This window comes from Monodelphis domestica, chromosome 5 (genome assembly GCF_027887165.1).
Source record: "Monodelphis domestica isolate mMonDom1 chromosome 5, mMonDom1.pri, whole genome shotgun sequence".
Taxonomy (NCBI): domain Eukaryota; kingdom Metazoa; phylum Chordata; class Mammalia; order Didelphimorphia; family Didelphidae; genus Monodelphis; species Monodelphis domestica.
Genome location: NC_077231.1, coordinates 117,719,659 through 117,740,379, shown reverse-complemented (window position 1 = coordinate 117,740,379; position 20,721 = coordinate 117,719,659). Strand labels below are relative to the sequence as shown.

At 41.8% G+C, this 20,721-nt stretch overlaps 1 protein-coding gene across 1 annotated transcript in view; it reads left to right on the top strand.

The window, feature by feature from the left end:
• The window catches only part of DUSP16 (dual specificity phosphatase 16), a 92,064-nt gene that overhangs the window by 46,920 nt on the left and 24,423 nt on the right, over positions 1-20,721 (top strand). The window contains exons 2-3 of the mRNA XM_001365651.4: positions 1,407-2,008; positions 3,407-3,545. Of these exons, the coding sequence (XP_001365688.2) occupies positions 1,781-2,008; positions 3,407-3,545 (367 nt within the window). The 5' untranslated portion in view covers positions 1,407-1,780. The remainder of the gene's footprint in view (positions 1-1,406; positions 2,009-3,406; positions 3,546-20,721) is intronic.

Below are 20,721 nucleotides of genomic sequence, written 5' to 3'. Positions count from 1 at the left end.
ATCTATATAATGGGAATAATAACAGCACCTTCTTTACAGGGTTTGATTTGAGGGTAAAGTAATTTATGAAAAGTGATTTGCAAAACTTCTGGTAGTTATTATTTCATCTAATTTTCACAACCACCATGTGAAGTAGAGAGGGTAAGCATCATCCAATCTGAAAAAAAAAGAGGAAATAAGGCCCTTTAGTGGAGTCAAAATCAATATGTTGCTCTAGAAAATGCCTCAAGACAAAGCCATTAAGCTATGTTTAGGTCTCCCAATTTGTTGTTGTTCAGTTCTGCCTGACTCTTTTGGGACCCCTTTTGGGGTTTTCTTGGGAGAAATACTGGAGTGGTTTGTCATTTCCTTCCCCAGTTCATTTTATAGATGAGGAAACTGAGGCAAACAGGGTTATGTGACTTGGGACCCCTTTTGGGGTTTTCTTGGGAGAAATACTGGAGTGGTTTGTCATTTCCTTCCCCAGTTCATTTTATAGATGAGGAAACTGAGGCAAACAGGGTTATGTGACTTGCCCAGGGTCACACATCTAGTAAATGTCTGAGGCCAGCATTCTATTCACCATACCACCTCGCTGGCTGGTCCTCCTAATAGCTAAATGGCAAAAGTAATTTAAAACCCTGGAGTTTGCCTGCCTGTCTTTCTTATCCTCTCCACCCCACCCCCCATTTAATGAGACTACTGCTGGTTTATTTTTCACTTTGTTCTCTCTTATGCATATTGTCAGCCTTAGTCTCTGTCTGTGACTTTCTGTTTTTCTGTCCTTTGTACCTGTCTTTTTTTTTTGACCCTCTGTTTCTCTTTGTTTCTGTGTGTCTGTCTTTTTCTGTCTGTCTCTGTCCGTCCCGTCTGAGTTCCTCCTTTTGTCTCCATATGTCTGTCTCTTTGTTTCTGTCTCTTTTTCTGTCTGTCTGTCTGTCTGTCTGTCTTCCTCTTTTTGTCTCTCTGTCAGTTTCTCTTTGTCTCTGTATGTCTGTCTCTTTGTCTCTGTCTCTTTTTCTGTCTGTCTCTGTCTTTCTCTTTCCAGGTATAGAATATTTCCTCTTCCTGCTCTAGAGAACTCTCTATCCTGGAATTACTTGGCCATTCTTAGGGATTTTGCCAAATAAAAGCAAATATAATGGAGGTATTTCCCCTTCCCAAAGTCACTTAGTCCCTCTGCTCCCGAGATCAGCCTTCATGGGCCCACGTTGACCTTTTACTATTTTGAGTTCCCCATAAATCTACCACTGCTACCTTTGCTTTATTGGGGGGGGGGGGGGGAAGCCCATTCACTTTCTTTTTGCTTCAATGAAACAAGTGCCAAATGTCATTATGTAAATATTATGAATTTCCTAGACAGCAGTAATCTAATGTTCCTTCTTTGTTTTTTTTCCCTGTCTCCCATGTTTTTGCTCATCACTTAGGCTCTCAGTCTCCCGTAAAGCTGCCCGTGCGAGGGTGCCGAGGTAAAAAAAGGATGATGTAATGCAGGGGTAGCCCGAAAGCATCCTTTGTTGGAGTCGTGAAATGGTTACTCCAGTCATCTCTTTATGAATCAAATGTGAGGGGCCGCTTTGTGGAATGAGCCTTTTGTAACAGCAGATCCACGGGAAAGAGAAAGAGACATTCACTTGGAGGACTCTAGCTGAAAATGGGTTTAAGTTTCATTTTGCCAGTCGCTACCAGGCTGACCTCATACATCTTGGGCACAATGGAGTGGCTAAACCTTTGAGTACACAACCATTACATCATCGTTGCAAATTAAAAGGGAGGTAATAAAAGAGGACTGATTGTTGACATGGCTGATGAGATGACTGGGACTCCAATTGTTACCGAGAGGTTGGTGGCTCTGCTCGAAAGTGGAACCGAGAAAGTCCTCCTAATTGATAGCCGGCCCTTTGTGGAATACAATACGTCCCACATTTTGGAAGCCATTAATATCAACTGCTCCAAGCTGATGAAGCGCAGGCTCCAGCAGGACAAAGTGTTCATTACGGAGCTCATCCAGCACTCTGCCAAACACAAGGTAACTTCTCTCTCTTCCTCCTAGGCGGATCCTCTGAACGAGGAGCCATCTAAACTAAAATGTTTCTCCGACCTGCCGGAAAAAGTAATTTGTGAAAGTTGAAAATGCTTCTAACTTTGGTACATCGAGTCCTTGGAATCTGTGAAGGAGCATTTTTGTTATTGTTCTGGTCAAGGATATTTCTCAATTAAAAACAAGTTTGCATTTTGAAAAATAAGTTTCTTGTTATTTACTCTCCACCAACATGCCCTTTGAGTAACTTTTATTGATTTCATTTAAACATCATTCATGATATTTTACAAATGAACCTAAAGGTTGGGTCAGCTTAGAGCTGGAAGGGATCCACAGACATTGTCTAATCCACTCCCTGTCCTGCCCCAATTTATATAAGAAAACGGAGATCCAGAGAACTTAAATGACTTGCCCAAGGTCACACAAGTAGTAAGCAGCAGGATTTGGGTTCAAACCCAGAATTCTTCCTATTTTCCTACTGCCACTTCCTTAAACACCATTTTCCAAAGTACTGGGGGGAGAGGGGGAGTGAAACAATATACAAATTAAAGGGACAAATAAAGCATCTGTTTGGTAGATTGAGACAAAACACTTGGCCCCATTTCAGCCTTACGGTTAAAAGGTCATTCTTTTTTCTTATAAATTTTTTTCATTAAATCAGAACTGAAAAGTTGCCCTGAAATATTTTACAAAATACTTTCCTACCGATAACTGCCTTCCTGTAGGAAACATTTTTTAAAAACAACTTTAGATCTTTAGGGTTCGTGGTGTGTCGTTCTCTATGCATTCTGGTTTTCTGTTGCTGTTCTCTCTCTGGTGGTTTTACAAGATTTCCAGTTATCAAGGTGAGCTGAATTCAGATGGAAATAGCATCATTATTTCCCCCTGTAAATTGTCCTTTATGCATAGAATGAATATTGGTGAGATTCTCTACCTAATCATTCAGCCTTTTTATTCTAACCACAAACAAAGTGGGAGACATCAAAGACCACGAAAGAGATGAAACTCAATATGGATTATAGATGCAAAGAGGAATAAGAATAATGGCTAGCATTTATATAGTGCGGACTGTGTGCCAGGCTCTTTACAGTTATTACTTCTTTTCATCCTCACAACAACCCGAGGAGGTAGGTGGTGTTATTATCCCCATTTTATAGATGAGGAAATAGAGGCAAAGTGAAGTCAAGTGACTAGCCCAAGGTCATAACATCTAATAAATGTCTATGGCTACATGTGTGCTCAGATCTTCCTGACTCCAGACCCAGCACACCACCTACCTACCTCCGTACCTAGACAGCTGCTTTAGGATTATGAATTATGAACCAGTGGAGTTGGGGTGGGCTCTCATTTTGTTCTTCCACGTATAGCCCACTTTTTGTATTTCAGGTTGACATTGATGGCAATCCAAAGGTGGTGGTATATGATCAAAGCTCTAAAGATGTCGCCTCTCTCGCTTCCGACTCTTTTCTGACTGTACTCCTGGGTAAACTGGAGAAGAGCTTCTCCTCTGTGCACCTCCTTGCAGGTAAGATTAGGAGTAAATTCCAGAGGACCCTGAGTCTTCTTCCATGGACACACCTACTACAATGGTTCTGCAAGCTGTGTAAACATTTCCTTTATTTAATTATTTTTCTAAACCTTTACCTTCCATCTTGGAAGCAATACTGTATATTGGTTCCAAGGCAGAAGTGTGGTAAGGGCTAGGCAACGGTGGGGGGGGAATTACCCAGGAACACACAGCCAGGAAGTTTCTGAGGCCAGAGTTGATCATCTTTTTTCTAATCTTTTAAAAATAAATATAAATAAATAAATATAATATAATATAATATAAATATTTTTATTAAACATAAATTTATTTATATTTGATTTATTATTTTAAATTATTATAATAAATTTATTAAAATAAAGTATAAATATTAGAGATATACACTGTAGTGTATATCTCTAATATAAGTAAATAAACATTGGGGATTATGCAGAGAATATTATTGCTATTAGGGGTACAAAGTCAAAAACATTTGGAAATAACCGGTTTAGATAAAAAAAACATTCTTCATCTACTTTGCTTTCCCTTTGCAGATTTTTGTTGTTAGACCAAGGTCTTTAGAGTGATTACAAATGTGATTAAGAAGCCTCTGTACCATTTTAGGATTTGATGCAGTTAGCCCAGTTTGTAGGACCTAAAAATCTATTATAGAGAATCACTCTCTTTGGACTTTGTTCGAGGTTGCCTCCATGACACCTTCCAGAGTATATTAGCTCAGCCTGCCCATGCTCCCAGTTGTTTAGATCTGACCGTATCTGTGCGAATTGTTGTTTAATAGCATTTGTATATTTCTTGGGTTTGTCTCAACAGATAGACTCTCAAGTATTTTATATTGTCTACAGTTATTATAAATGCCATTTCTTTTTCTTTCTTTTGTTTTGTTGATATTTGCGGGTAATACATCAATGTGCTGCTAATGGTTTAAATGGATTTGTTTCATATCCTGCAACTTTGCTAAAGTTGTTAATTAATTTCAACTAGTTTTTTAGTTTAATCTTCTAGGATTTTCTAAGTATTACCATCATATCTGCAAAAAACCCCAAAAACCCACACTTTTTTTAGATCTTACCAAAGGCAATGGAGAAACGTATGGTGGGTTAGGTATAAACAGGCTTTAGTGTGTTTCCAGTGACAACTTGGAAGCAAAAAGTGACATAAAAGATACCATTCGAGAGATGTATGGCTGGAAATGAAGGTGGGCGGGTCACGGAGTGAGAGAGCAGGACTGACTGATGAAGAGTAGCTCAAGACCTGCATTGGTACCCCAGAAGGATCAAAGACCAAGAGAATGGCTCCTGATGTGTCTGTCTAGTGGATCCCTTGGGGGGGGGGGCATAGTTAAAAGCAGCATGAAATAGAAAGTGAGGGATGCGTTGAGATCACATGTTAGGGGGAAGGTTGCAGGGGTTGAAGGCTTGCAAAATGGCTTAGCTTTGTTACCTTATTTGATCCTTGACAACTCTGTGAGGTAGATGCTCTTATTATCTCTGTTTTGCAGATGAGAAAACTGGGGCTGGAAAAGTAGATGATTTTTCCAGGGTCACAAAGCTCCTAAGGATTTGAGGGAGGATTTGAAGTCAGATCTTTCTGATGTCAAGTCCAGCATTCCATTCACTGCCCTTCCTAATTGCCTCATCCATGGAAGTATTGTCATATATAACTGATATAATACAACTATTGGAAGAATCTTAGTTTTAAATTCTTAAAAAAATTTCTTTAGAGGCAGCCAAGCCATTCTGAATAAGGAGCTAGTCTTGAAGCCAGAAGGATCTGGATCTGTGTCTGTATCTGACACAAGACTGACTATCTGATCCTGGGCAAATCTCTTCACCTCTCCGTATTCTAGACAACTTTTAAGGATTATTAGTTACAGAAAAGGTGCATTTAGAGCGAGTTTCTCTATGTGAAGTACCATGTATTAAATGACATCACAGGTTCAATCCTAATAGAAAATGGGAATTTAAAGCCACTGCTTTTACTTAGATTCCTAAGTGTTCGATTCTTTACTTTTTGAAGAAGGATTATGCATAAGCATTTGTGTAAAAACTGTTAAACTGACAGCAAGTAAGCTTGAATAATCTCTTCTCAGATTCTCTGAAAATCAGCTTCTTTTTCATCCTATTAAGTGAGAGAGTTCCGTTTTTTCTCAGAGAGAAGACTTTCCTTTTCTATTTGAGACTACTCTCATCCCTCTTGCTGGTGCCGTGATCTCATCTGTTTCTGTATCAGTCAGTGCCCCGCCATTGACAACTGTTCACCATCCAGAGCTGAGGTTGAGTCATGAGAATGAATGGAATCATGAGAGTAATCCCAGGATCAAAGTCCCTCCTCTTCTGCGGTGAGGCACCAGAGCCCTGCGGTGCTCATCACGCAAGATCGGTGGTCCTTCTTTGATAGAAGTAGAAACAGTTAAAACTCGCTCCCTCCCAGCATCGTGCCGTGTAAGGGTGCTTCTCTGTTTCACGTGCAGAACCTTCTTCAGCGTCTCCCGATTCCCGCTGTAGGTGTCCTTGAAGCAAGCAGACTCGGATGTTATCCTGAATGCATTCTAGGGTTTGTACTGAACCCTTTCACACATGTCTGAGATTGCTTTAATGGCTTATCAAGCACACTCCTTGGTGGAAACCTTCAGAAGTTCCCCTAGCCCCAAGCACAACGAGGCGGTTTCTTCACAAGTGTATTTATAACATCTCCATCTCAGAATGCATCCAGGGGCAGCTGGGTTGCTCAGTGGATAGAGCCAGACCCAGAGATGGGAGGTCCTGGGTTCAAATTTGGCCTCAGCTGTGTGACCCTGGGCAAGTCACTTCACCCCCATTGCCTAGCCCTTATTATTCTTTCTGGGAACTAATACTTAGCATAAGGGTTAAAAAAAAGAAAATAAATAAATGAACATTTAAAAATAATAGGATAACTACTGTGTAGTTTGGTGGGCCTGTCTGCGTTACATCTCTCCCCACTCCAATCCATACTCCATTTACCCATCAAAGTGATTTTCCTAATGTGCAGGTCTGATCATGTCACCTTCCCCCCCCCCCCCCCCAGCAATTCAGTAAACAGCAGTGGCTTCCTGTTGCCTCCAGGATCTAATAAAGCAATCTCTTCGGCATTCAAAGCCCTGCCTCTCTAGTCTTCTCATGCCTCTTCAGTCCAGAGGCAAGGGCTCCTGGCTGCATCACACACAAGATGCTGCTCCCTCTGTGCCAGGAATGCTCTCCCTCCTCCGTTCCAACTCCTGACTTCCCTGGTTTCCTTTTAAGTCTCCCCTAAGCTCCCAGCAGCACCAGAGGCCTTCCCTGACCCCTCTTCAGGCCAGGGCTTTCCCTCTTTGAATTAGGCCCAATTTTTCCCATGCACATCTCGTTTGGTTTCCTCTCTGATAGGTTATCAGCTCCTTGAAGGCAGGACTGCCTCTTGCCTCTTTTCCAATCCCCAGCGCTTAGCACAAGGACCTGCGTAGAAGAGGCACTTAATAACCATTTACTGAATGGAATTGTTCCATCTGCTGCTTTTCATATGATTGCAGAGTGTGGATGGGCCCTTTTCTGTGGACTGTGGGAAAACGTGGCTGCTGCTGGTCTGTTCTGGACTCTCAGAATTAGCCTGCAGCCTTTCACCCTGTCAGAGGTGGGTCTCTGTTCGGTAGGAGGCCCTGCAAATTCGAAGTCAATAAACGAAGGAGGAAGCCAAAGAAGCCAGAGATTAAGGCAGTGGGACCAAGACCCTGTAAAATAGGGAGGAGCTTCTGCTTCCAGCTGAGACATCTCACAGACAATGTTTCCAACTGCTTTGCTTGGGAGCTCTGCTGATTGGAAGACAGACATTGCCCTGCCTTCAGCTATTGGCTGAAGAAGACTTCATTGCTCTTTGGTGCCATCTATAGCTTGAGAGAAGAGTTACACTTCACTAAAAAGGGAAGGAGACAGGGAAAGGCAGATTTTCCAGCTACTTTGCCTGGGAACTATGCTGATTGGAAGAGGGATTGCCCTGCCTCAAGCTGATTTGCTGGAGAAAGACTTATTTCATTGCTCTTTGGCACCATCTGTAGCTTGAAAGAGGCATTGCACCTTTAAAAGGGAGTGAGAAAAGGAAAGACTTTGCAGCTGTTTTGCTGGGAGCTTTACTGATGAGAAGCATCATTGCTGGGAGCTGGTGAGAGATAGCAGAAACATGCTTCAGGAGGAGCTGGCTGGGCCAATCTTTATTGATTTTCAGTGTCCCACAGAGGAACAGATCTAGAAATCTGTAGGCCCCAGTTTTGGACTGCTGTGTTTCTGAAAAAGTAATGCTGATATGTTTTGGGTGAGAAAGGATAACACTTCCCCAGAGCCCTGCCAAGGGTGGCTGTGTTCCAAAAGAATCTGACACTGCTTGAGCAGTCCAAGAGGAGATGAAAAGAATCTTTACCCACCAGGTGAAACATGTACCAACCTACATTTACTGACTTAACTCCTCTGACTCCTTTATTCAGTCATCCACTCCAGCCATATTGGATTTTGTTTTTGTTCTTACCTTTTAATACCAGATGATCTCACTTTCATCCTGGGGATGAATACCTTCACTGTCTAAATCTTGACCATCCCAAATGTTCCCATGCTACCTGTTCCTTCAAACCTTACCTGACCAATACTCAAAAACATAACTAAATACTAAACCAAAAAGTAAACTTAGAATTGATTTGGCAGATATTCACATACCAACTTGTAATGTCCTATATGTCACTTTCCTGAACTATCATTTCAGTCTTACATTGTTATTTGTCTATCACTTGTTTCTGTCTTGTTTCCTTAATTAAATCATAAACTCCTTGAGATCAGGAACCTTGTTTCAGACATCTTTGTATCTCTCAGAACCCCTAGAATAGTCTAACACTTAATACGGGCTCAAATACCTTTCATATTTTTGCAGTAGTTTTCATTTGTAGGGTAAGACATTTCTGTTTCACATTAATACCATTCTATAATTCCAAAAGTATAGATCAAACTATGTAACTTCCCTATTTAATGAACTTCTGTGGCTCCCTATTGCTTCTAGGGTTAAATACTAATTTCTGTTTGTCAAGTGCTTCAAAACCTTACCCTAGGGTCAGCTAGGTAGCTGTGTGTAAAGTACCAGGCCTGGAGGCGGGAGGCTCTGGGTTCAAATTTGGCTTCTGACACTTCCTAGTTGTATGACCCTGGGCAAGTCACTTTGCCCTGATTGTCAAACCCTTATTGCTCCTCTGTCTTAGAAGGGATACTAAGACAGAAGGTAAGTATCTCAAATAAACAAACAAGCAAACCTTTACTCAGCCTTCGAAGCTTTGTAGACTTACTAGACATTTCTGCTCTCCTACTCTAAGGCCACTAAGATATAGTTCTGATTCTTCCTCATACAGTATATTCCTATTCCATCTCCTGTTGAAACAGGAGTACCTTCATGCAAGCAGGTTCCCCATATCCAGGATCCACTCCCTTTTCATTCATGTTGCTTAGAATCCTCCCGGGATTCCTTCAAAACTCAGTTTAAATGCCTTCTCCTACTTGAGATTTTTCCCAATTCTTGAACACCCTCTTCACTACCAATGCCAGTGCTTCCTCCCCAAATTAATTTTTACTTTATTCATTTTCTTTTCTATTTTCTTACATATGTACGCATTGAGTCTCTGAATAGAATGTAAATTCTTTGAGCTTAGACACTGGTTCATCTTTGGTTTTTGTTCCCATCACTTAGCATGATGACTGGTACATAATAGGCACTTATTAAATGCCTTTTGGTTGGCTGATTAATTGGTGGATTGGCTATCCCCTTCTTCTGGATATTCTCCTAACTGGCTTTTCCTGTTTATGGTTCTGTTTGTACTTGTTTGGCAAATAGGACCTCTATGCAAATAATTTCCAAATCTGTATATCTAGCCTTATCTCTAGTCTCACATCACCATATCCACACCTGGATATCCCACAGATATCTTAAACTCAGTATATCTAAAACTGAACTCATTATATTTTCCCCTAGAATAGACTGGCTTCCTCCCTTTCTTCCTCCCTCCCTCCCTTCTTCCCTCCCTTCTTTCCTCTCTTCTTCCCTTATTTCCTCCCTCCCTCCCTCCCTCCCTCCCTCCCTTCTTTCCTCTCTTCTTCCCTTCCTTCCTTCCTTCCTTCCTTCCTTCCTTCCTTCCTTCCTTCCTTCCTTCCTTCCTTCCTTCCTTCCTTCCTCCCTTCCTCCCTTCATTCCTTTCTCCCTTTTTTTCCTCTTTCCTCCCTTTTTTTCCTCCTTCTCTTCCTCCCTTCCAGGGGCAGTTTCATGGCTCAGTGACTATCAAGCAGGCCTAGAGATGAGAGGTCTTTTGGGTTCAAGACTCTTCCTAGCTATGTGACCCTAAGCAAGTCACTTGACCCCTCATTGCCTAGCCCTTACTGTTCTTCTGCCTTGTAATCAGTACATAGTATTGATCCTAAGGAAGATGGCAAGGGTTTTAATAATAGGGGGTCACATAGTTAGGAAGTGTCTGAGACCAGATTTAAGCCCAGAACATCCATCTCCAGGCCTGATTCTCTATCCACCAAGCCACCTAGCTGGTCCTGTATAGGTTTCTAACCAAGAGATGTTCTCTACTCTTCACTCTTCCTCTTCCTTCTCCCTCAATAAATCAGTTGCCAAGCCTTATAGATTCTGTCTCTTTTCATATCTGTTTCCCCTTTCTTGTTTCTTGCACCTACACTACCCTTTTCAGGCCCTCCTCCTCCCTGGTCTCCTCACATCCTGTTTCTCCCATCGAATCTGTTCTCCCAGAGCTGTCAGATTTGATGCCAACTAATCAGTCAGCAAACATTTATTAGTATCAGTTATGTGCTAAGCACTAGTGGTATTATTATACGCTAAGCATAGGGATACTAGGATATAAAAAGAAAGGTAGACTGTGGCCTGGGTTGATTTTCATTCTCTGGTAGGGGAAGAGAGACCACAAAAGGAAATAGAAAGGGGCGGTGGGGCAGGGGTGGGGTCTTGGAGGAAGGTTCATGGCACAATATCCCATCAGAGAGGAAGAGCTACGGTAGTGATGAGGCGGAGTACCAAGGCGGCCCTACAGGATGGTGAGGTTACCCCAGGCACGAGCTTCCTTGGATAGACTGGAGAGTCCCAAAGTAGTGCGGCCAGATGAAAAATGAGAAGTTCCAGTGGCTTCCTATTCTCTCTGTCAAAAAATACAGGCTCTTCCGCTTGGCAAGTAGAATCCTCCCATTTATTTCTAAGCTGATTATAATTACTCCCTGAGGCTGCAGCCAAACTGGCTTAATTACAGTTCCCAGAACACAGCTTTCCCCAGCCTAGAATGGCCTCCCTCTTCACCTTTGCCGAGCAAGCCCCTGACTCCATTCAAGGGCCGGCTCACAGGCTCCTCCGTTCCTCATTTCCCCCGTTAATAGTCCTTTGTCCATTGCCTTTCTCTCTCCCACCAAAGCACTCTGTATTGATTTAATATTTCCTTATCGGTGCCTGCCACATAGTAGGCATTTAAGAATTACTTATGGATGGACAGAATGAGGTCACGGATCCATAAAGATGGTCAGGGACCATCATCATTTCTTTTGATGAGTTTAGCGAATAGGAAATCTTACTACAATATCAACAAGACTAGTCTTTTGAAGAGTTAAAAGATAGGAGAAGTGGGTTTTTTTCAAGTGATCAAGACTTGGAAGTTTCTTTTGTATAAAAAGAGCAAACATAATGTCTTATGGGAAAGTAGCCAATTCCCCAATGTTCCTTTCTGTTTATTTAAACTCCATTATAGCAGTATTAAAATACAATGAAGTAGATGCCCTGAAGAGATTTCATATGAGCTCGGATGGGTCTTAAAATAGTCAATCTGAGCGAGAAAGTGGGGAGGGCATACAACATCTGGAAACGAATAGCTTCATATTCAAGATATGATAAAAAGGATTTGAACATATGCATGTAGCGTGAAGCCCAAATAAATTGCAGCAAGAAGAACTTGTTTTTCATTGGCAAGGAAAAAAGAATTCCATTTAGTCATCAGTCGTTCACTCTGTACGCAAAGTATTCCATTAGAGTAAACAGCCTGTATTTCTTCCCAGAGCATCGCTGATATAATTATCTATACAATGCCATCGAAATGAGGAAGAATACATTTAGTTCTGCTTGGAAACTTTTCTTTAAAGCCATAGTGGGCTGCCAAACTTTTTTATTTTTAATTGTAACTAATTAGGAACCCATGAGGTCAATTCCTGTCCCACTTTCATTGTGCCTCAAGAACCAACTCATAAAGAAGAGCAATTTGGCGAAATTAGTGTTTTCAACTTCAGTGTAAACTTATGTAATGGAAAAATGGCAAAGGCCTTCGGGTAAAGAGGGATGCCTGAATCGTGCTGACCTTCGAACTGTTATTCACTTAATTGGTGAATATATAATGGAACTCTTGGGAGTTCTTGGGATTCAGACATATTTATATACCAGTCTTAAATGGGAAGACACAGTGTGACTGAGCTGGAGAAGAAAATGTAAACTTGAGAATATGGAAATCATTTCATTCGGTCTCTGTTTCTGCACTCAGCACATAGTAGGCTCTTTCTTTTTTACTCTCACCTCCCATCTTAGAATCCACACTGATTCCGAGGCAGAAGAGCGGTGGTGGGGTTAAGTGACTTTCCCAGGATCACACAGCTGGGAAGTGTGTGCAGTTACCCTGCCCTCATTCTCTCCGTTTGGGCTCTTTCTTACCTCTGGGATCTAATAGAAATTCCTGTTTAGCCTTTCAAACCCTTCCTGTCTTGGTGCCATTCCGCCTTTCCAGTTTGCCTGCCACTCCCTTCCAGGTCCTTTTTGGGCCAGCCACTGGCTCCGGCTGCCTCCTGCCCTGGGAGTGCTCTCCCCTCTTTCTCTGACTCTTGGAGTGTGTCCTTTCCTCCCAGCCTGGGCTCCAGTGCTAGGGCCTCCCCTTCCAGCCTCCCTTTGTGGCAGACTTGTGAGAATAGCCAGTCTGTGCCTAAACCTGTAGTTGAGGTCCCCTCTATTAGAATGTAAATTACTGGCATTCTACAGTTTGCTATCATGGGGATATTTTTCCTTGTTGTCAGGTCATTTCATAACCTGAGATCCTGGAGCTCTTGGCCCCATAGAGCCCCAGCACGCCTTGGTCTGACCCGCTGTGAGCACCTTGGGGGTGTGGGGAGCCATCCTAAGGCATTTCTCTGTCCTGCCCCCAAGCAGAGCTTTTTTTAGCAGGGAATCCCAGGAACTCCCTCTCATCCCTCCCACCTGCCCTGAGGGAATCCATCTTCCCCCAAAAGACCTTCAGGGAGGAAGAATCCACCATCCCTAGGCTGCCCTTTCACCTTTGGGGTGGAAAGATGATGATGAAACTCCTTCCCTATCTCTTCTCATTCTGCTTCCTTGGGCCCAGGGGAACCAGTCTGACCCCTCTTCCTTGTGGAATCCCCTCAGTTCTTCTCCTTTACAGTCTTCATGGCCCCAGGCACTTCAACCACTTGTCATATTTTCCAGCCTTCTATCCATCTTGGTTGACCATCTTCTCCATATTTTCCATCTTATCTATGGCCTTTCTTTAAAAAAAAATCCCAAGATTTCTTTTTTAAAGAACACATCCAGTTTAACATAATACCTAGGCTAGTACCCTGCTTTCCTCTGCCCCTTCTAAACATTCTTTCCTGTGTATTTTATTATGTTGTATTGATAGTCTTTTTTGGGGGGGAGGGTTGGGACATCATTTTCACCACCCACCCACTCTGCCACCCTGACCCAAATAAAAGTACTCCCTTGTAACAAAAAAGTACAGTCAGACAGGACAAATTCACACATTGGCTGTCTGAAAATGCCTTATTCTGCTAAGAAGTAGAAGGCGTGTTTCATCATTCATTTTCTAGATCAGTCATTAAAGTTGTTTTCCTTCACATTTTTGTAGCCATTGAATGCTGGTTCTGTTCACTTCCCAGGCTCCTTTGAATCTTTCCCTTTTATCATTTCTTATGGAACAAAAATGTTCCATCACATTTGAATACAATCATTTGTTCAGCCATTTCCCAGTTGATGGGTGTCCACATTGTTTCCAGGTGCTTATTGCAACAGAAAAGGCTGTCACAAATATTTTTGGTTCATAGGCAGTTCCTAAAGCTGAATGCAGTGCTCAAGAAGGGGCCTGGCCAGGGCAAATTATACGAGAACCTGCCTTCTTCTGGACAGAGTCCAGGAGGTAGTCAGTGTCGGGTCATTTGGAATCCAAGGACTTGAGTTCAACATTCTGACTCTGCAGCTCTGGGGATGAAGCAGAGAAGCCAGCAAACCTCTCATCCTCAGTAGTCAAGATGACCTTTGTGGGTCCTCCAGCTGTAAATCTAAGCATTTGTTATTCATCCAGACTTGAATAATATATTTTTAAAATCCTTATCTTATTAGTCTCAACTCCAAGTATTGGTCTCAAGGCAGAAGAGCTGCAAAGTCTAGGCGGAAGGGACCAAGTGACTTTCCCAGGGTCACACAAGTAGAAAATATCTGAGGCCAGAGTTGAAACCAGGACCTGACACTGTACTCACTAAGCCACCCAACTGGCCCACCTTTTTTTGGGGTAGGGGGACTGCCATGTTATACCATAGGCTCATACTCTACTTGTTGTTCATTGTTCAGCCCCGTATGATTCTTCATAAACTCATCTGGAGTTTTCTTGTGTAAACTCCAAAACTTTAAGGATAATTTTTAGTGTTTTGACTTAAAATCTAAAACAAGTGGTCGCCATGGGAAATTCCCAAATATGAAAATACCCAAGTCAGCTGGGATTTATGGAGATTTTAATTAATAAAGAAAGAAGGAATTAAGGGAAGGAGAGAGAAAAAGAGAGTGAGAGAATGAATTTAAACTGTTCTGGCTCAGGCTGAGCCAAGCAGTAGTTAAAGACCTAGGCCAAAGTGGCCTCCCTGAGCCTAAGGGAGAGTGAGTCAGTCTTATTACTCACCACAAGACCGGCTCCAAGCAAGCTCCAGTCCTCCACTGAATCTCCTGAACTTCAATTTTTTTTTCCTGAACTGATTTTTTACCCTTCCTTTTAAAGAAAATTTTCTCTTATGTCACCTCCCCTAAATTTTCACATCTACCAATCACAGTAGATGCTTTTTTCCAGGACTTTCCATTCTTAGTTTTCACCACTCTTTAGTTCACACCTTAGATTATATTTTCTGAGTACTTCACACCTCTTTGTTAAGCTTGCCTTTTGTAAGTTACTTGACTTTTTTGTGATTAATTTAACCTTTACGGGTATTTAACACCTTTTTGTATTAGATCTAAAAATAGACCTAACTTAAGGTTCTAGCTTCACTATAAGGTATGAGTTAGGGACTTTCATTGTTCGATCAGGAGTTTACAACTTTATCTTCCCTTCAGGCACTGTCTGAGTAGGGTGGAGTAATTTTAACGTTCCCAATACATTCCTGATTCTTGTTAGACCAAGTATCTTTATTCTTTCAATAAGGGAATAGTTTAAATCAAATCTGCTAAAGTATAGTCTGAGCAGTTTTTAAGATTCACACTTGGCAGAGATCTTGAAGTGGTTTGCCATTTCCTTCTCTAGCTTATTTTACAGAAGAGGAAACTGAGGCAAACAGGATGAAGTGACTTGCCCAGGATTATGTATTTAGTAAGTGCCTGAGGCCAGATTTAAATTCAAGAAGATGAGTCTTCCTGACTTCAAGCCTGGTACAGTATCCTCTGTGGCTGCCTAGATGCTTGTAGTCCAATACAAACTCTATTACTGATAATGCAGTGGATAGAGCATTGGGCCTAGAGTCAGGAAGACTTGAGTCAAATCCAGCCTCAGATACTTACTAGTGTGTGACCCTGGATAAGTCACTTAACTCTATTTGCCTCAGTTTTCTCAACTGTAAAATGGGGATCAGAGTCACACTTATCTTCCAGGGTTGTAGTGAGCTTCAAGTGAAATATTTGTGAGAGCACTTACGTGTGTGACACATAGTAGGTGCTGTATAAGTGTTTATTCCCTTTCCTTCCTCCTCAGATGCCCAACTCTTACCCCAGTGTTGACAATTTATTATTTTAGATTTTCTTATATTACAAAGTTGGTATTTGACCAAAGTTTGTAGTTATCTGAAAGTGCTAAAGAATTTGATGGATGGCACTCAGTTTCCTGAGAAAAGGCTTTTCAGAGCTTTATTTTCTTTTGATACTTGACCCATAGTAGGTGCTTAATAAGTGCTTTTTAATGGATTGAGTGAATAAATGGCCAAAGCATTAAGTACTTATCATGTGCCAGATACCATGTCAAACATTAGAAATACATATCCTTAAGGACAGTTTTCTTCCCATCCCCTGGAAGGACGCGAGCTTGGCCCTCCTATTGGCCTCTACTTCCAGCTGTTTCCCAGGAGCTATTTTCTGTCTGTGCCTCCTGGTTGTATTTGTGAAGCCAGAAGCACATGGAGAACTTGACACTTATCCAAATGAGAAGGTTTAGACGCAGGGGCAGCGAAGCAAGGTGGCTGGAGGGCCAGGCCTGGAGACAGGAGGTCCTGGCCTCAAATCTGGCCCGGCTGCTTCGGGGCTGGGCAATGGTCACTTGGCACCCCTGGCCCAGCTCTTCTGCCTCCATCCCACACAGCATTGATTCTAAGACAGAAAGTAAAAGGGTATTTAGAAGAAGAAACCGTAGACTAACTGATGAAGAGTGAAGTAAGCAGACCAGAAAACAAGAGCCATGATTTCTCCAACAGGGTCGGTGGAAGGGAAATGGAATGCGTCTGAGCCTGGACCCAGAGAAGGGGCAGCAGAAGGGACGTCCCTCCGCTCCGCTGCCCATCGGGCCCGTCTTTTTGATATGGTGCCCGGTTTTGGTGAATGTCTTTTCCCTCTTTTTACCAGGGCTAGTTCTGGGAGACAGGAGGAGGGATGCCTGGGGAGCTGTCGGGGATGGCAGAAGCTGGATGTGTAGTTAAGATGGTCAGGGGAAAGCTTAGAGAGAAGCCTATTTTCTCCCCTCTCCTCCCAAGTAGGAAGACTCTAGAAAGACGTGAGACAAAGGAAACCTAAAAGAACTGGACATACCTCTATCCAGGCCAGAGGGGCCCCAAAGCAGCCAGGAGCCAGAGAGGGGTCTCCCCAGGGAAGCCAGGGGGAGCACAGACACCCCAAAAGCGGGCAGGGGTTGGGGGGGTGAAGTCGACCTGAACTCTGGGAGCACAGAAGTCCCCACAAGCCGGTCAGAGCTGTTGGAGGTGGTTGTCCCAGAGAGGCTCAAAGAGATATTCACAAATGGATCTGAGACTAGTTGGGGCGCTGTCTGCGCAGAGGCTTCCGTCCTGGGGTCCCTAAGGTCGAAGCCTGGCCCTGGCTGGGAGGATTTAAGCCGAGGCAGAATCCCTCCTGAAGGGTCAGTGCCCAGGGAGACGGGGCTCAGCTGTGCTTTCCCAGAGCACGGGAAACCGCAGGGTCAGTGTGGGAGAATCTCTGCCCTTTCCCACTGCCATCTTAAAGAGAAGTCAAGCAGTCTGCTTCTTCGGTCCCCTACAGGCCTCGGTGTAGCCCTCCTTGTGCCTCCCAGAGAGTTGCCCCTTAGAATAAAGACTTTTAAAGGGGGGAAATAGCATTCAGTAGAACAAAGACTTTTCGTGCCACTGGACCCAGGCTTCCAATGCCGAGAGAGTGGGACTGTCTCTGTGCATCGACTTTTCCACTTAAATCTTCATGCACAAGTGTCTTTGTGCACAAAAAACGCACAAAGACAATCGTCATCCTCGGTTACCGAGAGACTACTACTACTAGAACAAATCAATAGATGTCAGAAAAGTCTTATATTGTATGTAGTCCATTTGGCATCTAGCAAGGGAAATAACACAAAACCTGGCCAGCAATGCAACTCTCCATTGAGGACAACTTGTCCACTCGGGACAGAAGCCAGACATTGAGCCAGGGGATGGGGCCTTTACCAGCCACTCCATCCAGACTGGCAGTATCCAATCCACAGAGGGGACATGACCAAACAAAGCTGACCTATCGAGTTGATCCAAGACTGCCAAGTGGAATGGACTTATACACAAAATTCTAATCCAAGAATGAAGCTAAAAATATGAATAAAGAGGAAGAACCCCAAATACAATGAAGAAATATTATGTTATGAGACATTCAAGAAGTAATCCTGAAGAATACAGTATCTTCACAGAACTACAAGCAGAAAATAAGAGAAAAATATGTCCTGGTCATAAGAACTGAGAGGAGTGAAGTAAGAGAGAAAAAAGAAAATTATAAATGAAATGAAAATGTAGGAAGAAGACAAATTTAGGGCAAACAAATAGTTCAGAATGGAAGGTAGCAAACTATACCCTCATTGTGGACTCCCTGAAAGACAGAGTACAGTGAAATGGACTCAGTGATTCAATGAGACAACAAAGAATATTAGAACAAAATCAAGTCAAAAAATTGAAGGAAAAAAATAATAAAATATCATTTGCAGGAGTAAAATTCCCCAAGTGCTCCTTAGATTAGAATGCATTTGGGAAATGTTTAAGAAAAATAAATGAAAATATAGTACAGCGTGGATCATATTTGCTTGTGGTTTTCTAAGTCAATATGCGCCCAGCAGGGATCTGTTTCTTTTTGTGTAACACCACTGATGTAAGGTATATTTATTCTTTTAAAAATAATTGACCTGGAAAACAGATCAAGGAGAGAGAATCTGACTCTTCAAATTAAGTGAAAGCCATGATCATACAAAAATCCTCAACATAAAATTTCAAGAAATTGTAAACAAACCCTGCCCAGATTTATTAGAATCAGAAGGCAAAGTGAGAATAGAAAAAAAAATCACCAATCACCTTTTGAAAGAAACCCCAAATGAGAATACCTAGGAATGCCATAGCCAAGATCCAAAACTAGGCAAAGAAAATATACTGTAAACAATCAGAAAGAATGAGTTCCACTACCAAAAATTACAGTTAGAATTCTATAAAACTTGCAGCAACTACTGTAAAGGAGAGGAGATCTTAGAATATGATATCCCAAAAAACAAAAAGGCTTTTTTAGCATCAGGAATACTTTATTTATGAAATTAAGTATAATCCTTTGAGAGAAAATAAAAATGTAAAAAAAAATAGAGGCTTTTCAAGGATTCTTGGTAAAAATACTTGAGCGAGGTAAAAACTTTGAAATGCAAAGATAATAGTAAAAAGAAATCTAGAAAGCTTTGAGCAATGGAAAGGAGCTAAATGAAGTGCTTACATTCCATTGGGGGAAAGAGACCTTTCCCTTCAGAATCCTACTATTCTCAAAAGTTAGAGAGGGAGTTAAGTAAGACCAACATTTGCCTGTTTTATTGATCGATTGATTTAGTTGGTTTTGCAAAAGGAAAGAAAAGCAATATAATAGATAGGGAATGAGAAAGAAGAGGAGGGAACATATTTCATATGCATGGGATAGGCAAGAAGAGTGGTGGTTCATTTCCTATGTTATTCCCTAAATATCATTTTCTGCAGCCTTGTCACAGAGGGAAGTCATATCCTAGAGTTGTTTTTGTTTTTTCTTTTTTTTTTTTTAACAAACACTTTTATTTCCAGAATTTCCTCTCTGGGGTTCCTAGGTCCCAATTGATCAATTCCATGGATCCTCTATTTCGGGCTACCTCAGCCATAATTTATTTCCCTCTCTACTCATTGACCATGTTCTGAATAGCTTCACCAGGAGCCTTGCTGCCATAAACATGCCTCTTTTCATGCCCTCTATTTCTGGAACTCTTATCAAATCAACTTTGCCATTGTTCCTGGAAAAGGTATTATCAGTCTGCTTCTGTATGGGCCCCACTATTCTGCATTTTGGAATTCATGTGTGTGTGTGTGTGTGTGTGTCACACACACACACACACACACACACACACACACCATTTCCCACCATCAAGTCTCTTCTGTTGCCTCCTTCTTCTATTGGAATGTAAAATCCTTGAAACTATGGTTTTGCCTTTCCTTTTATCCCTAGCGTTCTGCATAGTGCCTGTCACAGATGTGTTTAGTAAAATGACTTGTTGATTGACTGACCAGCAGGAACTGCCTTTGCTTTATTTTCTGTTTATAGTACTTGGCCATAGTATATAGTAAATAAATGCTTTTTTCTTTCATTTATCCAAGGATATACAAATAGAGAAACATAACTAGAAGCGGACATCAATCAAGTTAAACCTTCTTGGTTGTCATGCAGCTTTTCTTCCCTTTGTAACTTTCTTCTGCCTTTCCTTTTCTTGAATTTTAAAAAGAGATTGTCTTGTGAAATTTTTGGAGCCAACTAGGAAATAATGAAAAATGTGATGAGAGAAGACATCAATGCCACAGAATTTGAAAAGGTATATTCCAGACAAATTAAATCAAGTTATAATTGTGTGAGATTTAAAATGGTTGAGGTCTTAAACTGTAGTGATTAAAATAGTGGAAGATATAAATTTTGATAGATATAAGAGAAGGTGAGTAAATTTGACCACAGAAATATGTTTCACTACAGTGTCTTGGGTTTTAAAATCAAATATAAGGTGGTCGCCAGGGAAATATTCCCAATTATTCAAATACCCAAGTCAATTGGGTTTTATAGAGATTTTAATTAACAATATAATGAGTAATCAAAGAAAGAGAGAGAGAGTAAGAAAGGAATAAGTATGAAGGGCCTCAAGCCAATATGGCCTTGACCTGAGTCTTAAAAGAGAAATCAGTCAGTTTTTTAACACTCACCACAAGGTCTGACTAAACAAGGATACTAGTGACACCAGGCCAGTGTCCTTCCTCAAAGAGTCTTCCAGCCAGAGATTGTTTCAAAGGGCCTCTCTCAAGAGCCTCCAGAGCTCCTACCCCAGAGGGACAGAGCCCCTCAGAGGAGCTCTTCAAGGAGCTCTCCTTCAGAATGAGAGTCAGAAATCGAGATCCCTGAATGAGATCCAAGCTCTTATTCTTAAGGGCAAAATTTCCTCTGTCACCTCCCCTAAGTCCTTACATCTACCAATCACTGTAGATGTTTCTAAAGGACCACCCATTTTGAATTCACAGCTGAGTAGTTTTAATCTCTTTAGTAAGTCAGGAAAAAATGCTGCTGTGTCGACAAATTTCATTAAGAAAAAAACCTCTGAATAAGTTATCACCCTTTTAGGTTTAAGTAGTTTACAAGTTGC